Source organism: Gastrolobium bilobum, unplaced genomic scaffold (assembly GCF_033153095.1).
Source record: "Gastrolobium bilobum isolate Gb01-03AN ecotype WA unplaced genomic scaffold, APGP_CSIRO_Gbil_v1 utg5478, whole genome shotgun sequence".
NCBI classification, from domain to species: Eukaryota; Viridiplantae; Streptophyta; class Magnoliopsida; order Fabales; family Fabaceae; genus Gastrolobium; species Gastrolobium bilobum.
In genome coordinates this window covers 3,299-11,395 of record NW_026896298.1, presented here as the reverse complement: position 1 = coordinate 11,395, position 8,097 = coordinate 3,299, and the positions used below count along the sequence as shown (strand labels likewise).

Here is an 8,097-nt window from a genome sequence, read left to right as displayed (position 1 = left end):
ATAATTCACTACTAGTTATAGCGAATTACGTCGCACGACAGCCTGCTAAAAAGTACTATTTGGATTATATTTGGATATAAAATTTGTCAAATAGTAACCCTTTGGTCGATGTTCCGAAGATATGTGTGAGCGCCAGTGAGCGGTCACAGGCTTTCACGTGATGTTCACATTGGGATCACGAGCCCGGGCGTCTTCTTGTCTCTACTTTCGGTATTTATGACCGTCAGTGCTTTGAAATTTATAGACGAGGGTGATCCAGCTGGACTTGGGAAACGGGAAGGATGCAACACCACACAAGGAAATACAATTTGGTATCCTTGATAAGACGATGGATGTTGACATTCTCATTCTTCTTTCATGTAATCAAAGTCCAAAACAACGATATATCATTATACATAGTTTCAACTTCCACTTCCAAAATAATTTCGAAGTGACTCGTCAACCACCACTCTCCATTGTGAGACAAAGACACTCTTGCTTTTCTTTTGTATTTTCCATTTTTAGTTTCCTTGGACATATAAGTTATTTCCAAACCCGTCAAATTGCGCGTTGAAATCCGAAAATGATTAAGGATAAAGAACAGTCCTTGTGACACTTGGGATATTTTTCACCCACATATCAAGCATAATAAACCCAGTATTCGAGTTCGATAAAAGAAAAATTAAGTGGAGTTACTTGAACTTGGCCAAATCATCTTTTTTATGCACTAAGTGAAAAAGTTCATTTGTAAGTAGCATCACTCAAAAGGGGGAGGGTGGGAGGATAATATTAAGTACATAGAAATCTCTAATGATACCGGTTCTAAGAATCTAGTGAAATCTCAAGGTGCGCTTACTTCTGAGCGAAGTTCCTAACTTGCAAAGAATCAGCAGAAAAATTTTCAAAAAAAAGAAAAAGAATAAGCAGAAATCACATCAATTTAGAATATCACATCAATTTAGAATACCCTCTTTCAAGCACATAGCTATAACACGATTCAATTGCTGCAGTTTTCCCCTTGCCATCTGCAATCAATTAGGAGGATAAAATCAGTTCTATGCGATACAAAATGCTTCGTGTCTGCATATACAATGATAGTTAACAATGTTGTGAAGAAATCACAATCACCAGGGAAAAAGAAAATCTAAACAAGAGGAAGGACTAATGCCGGCTGGACCAGCAAGATTTCATTAGTTCAATGAACAATGCAGGGGAAACAAAAAGAAGATGGTGCCAAGAAAACTTGAAATGCTAATTTATGTTGTCTACACAACACCTAACTAGTGCAATACAAATGATTGGCTATCCTGCATTACGCAGCCTTCAGCCCGTTTTTGTCCTGCGGCCAGTGATTCAAGTATAATTTAACGCAAAGTGTGGTACAATGTATCAGTACACTTGTAATCCAAGAATCAAGCGATTGATTGATGACTAACCAGCAACTCAAATTATGAAAAAACAGTGAAAACCTAGAACTAGTGCATATAGCCAGTACGTGCAAAAATACTTGCCTCCTGGGTGGCTGTTATTTTCCTTTGAGCGTCATTGAATTGGACCTCCACTGCGTCTTCAACTTGCGATAGAAGCTTCTTATGTGCTACCCCTGTTATACAAGATATATTTAAAATGTGGCCACAACCTACATAATACTAATCAATAATGCAACCGGTAATCTTTCTTGCTTAATAAGAGATTAGACCTAAGAACACGAACACTAATCCCTTATCGAGCTAAAGATGAAGTAGTTGCTAATCAAAATATTACAAACAAAATTGTTTGAATTTTCTTCCCGAAGTGTATGAATTTGTCAAGGATTTTTGTTGCATTAGACAATGTGTCTCATATACAACGACATGTAATTAAAATTTTAAGACATAATAATTAACAGAAATGATAGAGAAGATTATATAAAGGTACGCAGATTGTGTCATGGCCCCTAGAGATTTGAAAGGATTTACCTTTATTTGCTCAGAAAAGGGGGGGGGGGGGGGGAAGATGATAGAATTGCATTACTCCCTCACTCGCTCTGTCCCCCCCCCCCCCCCCCCCCCCCCCCCCCCCCCCTCATTTTATATTCCATTAAAGTGATATGACTCTCCCTCTAGTTACTCATCAATATTCAATTGGTCCCTAGCAATGCTAGTAACATTGCTTCCTATGGCACATTGATGACTGATTCTGTCCCACAAACCTGTTCCACGAGATGAGAGAGCAATGGCATTAACTAACAGCAACAACTACCAACTGACCATTTACATTCTCCAGATCGTGTTCACATCCCTAAACCACTTAAGCCAAAATGAAACTATAGACCTAACAAACACAAGCTTCTACAGGTTATTCAGGCTTTCTTCTTAACTACTAATTCATAAAGAGATTCAAAAACTAAAAAAATAAAATAAAACCAAACGTGTTTTAGTATAAGCTTACTTTCAAAGTAAACAAGCTTACTTTCAAAGTAAACTAAATTGGAAACTTAAACCGTTGAGTTGATATTTTATGGTTATTTTGTATCTAAAAGACGCGTTTTGCATGTTTATAAACTATTTTGAACATAAAATAAGCTAATGCAAATATTCTAAATTTTCATACTTTGCTTTTCCAGGGCTCCCTTGATCTCCTTCTGCTCTGCCTCAAGACCTTCAACAGTACTTCTGCAATCCTGTAGATGCAGATTAACCTCTTCCTTGAATCTATCATATATTAAGCTCAACTGTTTCTGCTGGTCTACATTTTTGTTAGGAAAAAGAGTTGGTGAGAAAAGGTACGAAAGAGAGGAAGGAGAGTGAAAATCACGCTCAAGCATAATATGACAAGAAAGTGACATTAAGAAGAGGAAATATGAGGAAAACATTGTATACGAAATTCAGCGGCAAATATATAAATAAAGTTGAAAAAATTCTAAGTGGAAGATCCGATGCGACGACATTTTCAATAGAACCATGCTATTTCTTTGTCTCGCCTTTTTTTTTTTTAAATTTCTTATGACACGTCCATCATAACTCGTGAGTACGTGGCCACACAAAATCCGATACTATAATAAACAACTGTTTCACCTAAATTTGTAAGTGATACAGTGTCAATAATTTTATATTATATCTCAGCAGGAGTATTCTATTGTGATTATCAAATTCGTATGAGCCCTGAAGTTTGAATACAAACAAGATGAATTTTGCGTCCATTAATTTTTGGATCTTTATATTTCACATAAAACCAAAGAGAATAATATTAAGTGAACCAAAAAAAGGAGAAAAAAACGAGTAAAGCTAAATCCTACAAAATGATCAGCCTACCATCCTCCTAATTAATCCTAATTACATAGAATCAGCAAATGAAAATGTAAAAGCACTTAATATCTTGAGAACTTAAAAGCATTTACTAATGTCTTCTCTGTTTTTTTTTTATACAAACTAATGTCTTCTTTAGATAATTAGGAGGATTATTCTGAGTCATTGAATGCACATCGATTCGTGGAGTCACAAACATTATTGCTGGAGCTGGACAATGATTATTTTGTTAATTTTTCTATTTAGGCAGCAGGTTTTGGAAATTGAATTTAAAAGCAAATATGAAAAGGAGAAAGATGTATACAATAACTATACAAGTTAAATCAAAACATAAATGTATTCAAGTAAAACTAGAAATTTTTCTACCTTCAAATCTTGATTCTAGCCGTTTTCTCTTTGATTTATTGAGATTTGTAAGCTTCCCTCTGAAACATTTTTCATAAACACATAAAAGCACGAGATATCGGAAGCTTGAAATTTTATCAGTCTAATATACGTACATGTCTGTTTGAATCTGAGAATGAACATTCTGCAGCTGCAGACGTATCTCTTCAGCAACAGACTTCAAAATTTCTGCGGATTTCTGACTCATCATCGACTTAAGTTTGCTCTTAAGTTTGCCCAATTCCAAGGCTAACAGTTCAACAGCCCTAACAAATGTCGAGAATCATACAATTAAAAGATTATGCAAATCGTTATCCAAAAAAAAAAAAAAAGATTATGCAAATCTTAGTTGTATTTTGTATTTTTCCGGACTCATCATCCAATTCATCGTGGAAAAAGAAAAAGAAAACCTTGCAAATCCATCTTGATTCTGCTCAGAAGCTTCATCGATCCAATCACTTTCTCCTGTCCCCAATCATTTTGTGTAAAAATAAGAATTATAGTATAAAGATTATATACATCAGAATAACATATTTAGATGAAAAATATCAGGTACAAAGTAGAGTTCTGCCTTTTGAAGACACTGAAGCTGGACTGCTATCGTTAAATTTAATGCCTTCATGCTTGCACAGCCTTTTGATTGGATGAAGCGTAAAACTTTTCCTCTCAGCAGTATGTCTTACTTTTGGACCTACACGTACAAAATTTAGACACAACAAAGAAAATGGCTCTGCCTTGAACAGGCACTAGTATAAAAAGAGGAGGAGGGGGGGAGGTGGGGATGGTGATCACAGAATATCTGATAACACAGATGGTGCAACTAAAGTACAATTAGCAAATGCATTAAATAACTAACACATAGGGACTTTGGAAGAGCATGCTCTGCCACATTCTCAGCTGACATTTATATATGATTAATTTTAATTAGGGGGGGGATGATCACAGAATATCTGATAACACAGATGGTGCGACTAAAGTAAAACTAACAAATGCATTAAATAACTAACACATAGGGACTTTGGAAGAGCATGCTCTGCCACATTCTCTGCTAACATTTATATATGATTAATTTTAATTATTCCTGGCCTATCAGGTTCAATGTTGTATGTTTCATCCATCACAACCATCATCAATCAACTGGAGGAGCCACACAACAATTGCAGACACTCTTTCCATCTTTTCACCTTGGGGACAAGGTGAATGATAGGGAGGGAGCCAGGGAGGTATCGTTGGACCACTAAAGTGGAGATACGAGAGGAAACATAAGAAGAAAAGCAAAGCCCAAGACAATGGGCCCAAAGTGAATTCTGCTGAGCCAAAAGTGAATTCTGCTGCCAAGGTGGATAATGAACCCAATGTGAAATCTGCCAATGTGGACGTTGCTAACAATTCGAAGGAAAAAGAAGAAAATGAGCAGAGTCTAAAATTACACGTGGCAGGCATTGAATGGAGAGGAAGTAATTGGTGGAAAAGGTGCTGACGAGTTAGTTATGAAGGAGAGTGGAAGATCGTGGGGGCATCTGATGAGCAATTACTGAAAATTGGGGAGGAAGGGAACTCAATGAGGAATGGTTGTTTTCCTTGTTGAGGGAGCTGTTAGTGGGTCATTTATCAGTCCTTTTTTGTTGTTTGTTCTTTCTTCTAAATATTGAATCTGTAACAGGATTACTGTTGCATTGTTAGTAGAGGTATTCTGACACGTTGCTAGTAGAGATACCGTTAAGACCCATGTTATCTGGGTTTGTCACTGTTGATTGATAAATATATACATAGGTTTTTTCTGGTACCATCAGGAAGATGAACCTTTCAAAATAAAAAACTGAACAGGTGTAAGAACCTAGAAAGACCAGTGGACACGGCAGGACACTCTAACACCGTATAAGCAAAAGTAACTTGTCATGAGTAATGACAGAGCTCATCTCAGTCTCAGATCAGAGGTTAAGGACTAGGTACATGCTAAGTACCATAAAGACCTCTGGCTGTTACCAAAATTATATAATACTCTACCAAGTCAGTGATTTCCAAGCATGCATTAAATGAAGAACCAACCATCCCAATTCCCATCAGAACAATTTGAGAATAAATGAGACATGTTAGAATCTTCTATTCTTTGGACTTTTTCCTATGAAAACACATTTACTGATGAAATGAGTAATTCATAATTTTGAAGAAAATATAAGATTAACATATGGAAAGAGGAGAAAATGGGAGACAAATCATCCCTATGAAAGACACATGCTCATTACTTCCTGTGGCTAATGTGTTCTTCAAATGTGTTAAATATTTGGATTATTTAAGTTTCTGAGGCTAATGTGTGCTTGAACCAATTTTTTAAGATGCAATTGATACTAAAATCAGCCTGTTAAAAAGAAGTACAACAAATTCAGTGAGATACATATGCTGCAAAATTAAGAGTCTACAAGAGAATGCATATATCCTTATTTGATGAAAGGCAAACCTTCATGAGATACTGGAGTGTTCCTCTCTTCAGATGATGAAGCGGATGAGCAATCCTGCTCTCTTTTCTCATTCTCAAAAGATTTGTCGTTTCTGGGAATAGAACGCTTGAGCTCCTCCATATCCTGAAGTCTAATAAGGAATAACAAAAGACAGAAACACAACATGTCTAGTTCAGGGCCCGAAGACACAAAATTATAAACTTGAGACCCTTGAGTGATAAGGATACAGAAGATTGCCTTTGTTCCCTTAGCCCGTTGAAGTCTGACTCCAAAGCCTGGAAAGTCCTTAAATTACAAATGTTTCTCAGAGAAAATCTTTTTTCAGTTGATGCTGGACTACTAACATCATTTTCCTTTTGGTCTATTTTTGGTGTTGAGCTAGGAGAAGAACTTAAAATAGGTGTATTAAGTTGAAACGTAGGACTCTGAAAATTATCTTGTGAATTAGCAACAGTCTGTATAACTGGACTACTTCTATTTTCTTGCTGGTTTCCACTCTCTGAAACCTCAAGTTCTCCATGCTGATCTGTATTGTTTACAGTTGGTGGCAGGTTAAATTCTTTTTCTTGGTTCATTTTCCGTGTCTGAGGGCATTTTGTCTGATGATCAGGTAAGCGACCAAAAAATCCTCCCAGTTTATTCCCAAGTGAAGATGTTGCCCCATCAAGCGGTGGTGGATCCGTCTTCGAAGTGTCTTGATGAAGTTTATCTGCAGTATAATTTTCAGTGAAGCAGATCTTATGTGGCCCAATTCTGGAATTCTTTGCCTGATTATTTTTCTTCAAAGACAATGAGGAACCATCATTTGGAAAACCATCTCGCATCCCAGTCCTTTTACCTTCAAAAGAGAATATACTTTTTTCTCGATGCTTCTCTGTGTCTTTTGAAGATGGGACACTTTTACCTTTTCCTGGTTGATTTTTGGAAGACACTTTCTTTCTGCTCCAAGAACGAGTTACTGGCCTCTTAAGTGTATGATCAGGATGTTCTGAATCAGATTCTATAGAATCAGAATTTTGTCTGGTCTTAACAAATTTATTTTCCTCATGGTTCAAATTCTGTTCAAGCGGCAAACTTTCATCATCCATGTTACGAGCGTGAGAACCTGAATGCTGAGTCTTAGGGGAAGAAGTGGTCCCCAATATTTGGCGAAGCTTCATCCTCAAACTTTCAGTTCTATTCTCTGTTCTATTTATTTTGTCTTCTGGCTTGGTTTTATCAGACTCGAAGACTTCTGGTGCAGTGATAAATGTAAATTCCTCTACCCTTTCAGTGGTCCCATCCTTTCTTCCCTTCCTTTTGCTAGTTTCCCCATCAAATTTCTTGTAATTATTCGAAGGAAAATTTGAAGTCTGATATGAGACAAGCTGAACTGAATTTTTCCCAGCTGCACACTCTATTCCATCCGGATTATCCGGGCCCCCTGGAGAGACTAGGAAAGTAGAGGCTTGGTTGGCTTGAAGAATGGTCTCAGAAGTAGGTGTTCTTTTGTAAACGGATTTTGAGGTCCAAGAAAACTTCACCGCTTCTGGACCCTCAATTTGCTTTGTATTAAAGGAAGTTGTCACTCCTTCAACTTTGCTTTTTTCTCCAATGAAATTTCCCACATTAGAGATTACCCTTTCTGTATTAGGAATGACAGCCCCGTCCCCTTTCGTGGCTCCACATCTTGTGCTCGCTTTTGAATCTGCCATAATTCCTATAGAAATTTTCCTTGACTGGCTAGACGGATGAATATTGCTGCCAAAACTCCGACTAATACTCGCTTGCTCCTGAAAATATAGCCCAAATCCATGAACATCTCAATTTATTTTCACACAATAATAGAAACACAGTAGCTAAAATCATAATTGATTGTAGCCAGTAGTAACGGAGAGAAGGGCACTGGAAAATAAGACCGTTTATTTCTTTCCCTGCTTCAGTTATAATAAATGCTCAAAGTTGCATTTTCGTGAGAATAAATGTCAAGCACAAACACGAATTAAACA

General features: G+C 36.9%; 1 protein-coding gene across 1 annotated transcript; it reads right to left on the bottom strand.

The window, feature by feature from the left end:
- Positions 1-932: 932 nt before the first annotated feature.
- On the bottom strand, positions 933-7,881 carry LOC133298740 (meiosis-specific protein ASY3; the record flags this gene model as incomplete). Its single annotated transcript, XM_061498065.1, has 9 exons — positions 933-1,004; positions 1,491-1,582; positions 2,572-2,706; positions 3,633-3,691; positions 3,767-3,916; positions 4,061-4,115; positions 4,222-4,341; positions 6,109-6,232; positions 6,337-7,881. Coding segments are annotated over 9 exons (2,352 nt in total), but the record flags the coding sequence as incomplete, so codon positions are not given.
- Positions 7,882-8,097: the final 216 nt, after the last annotated feature.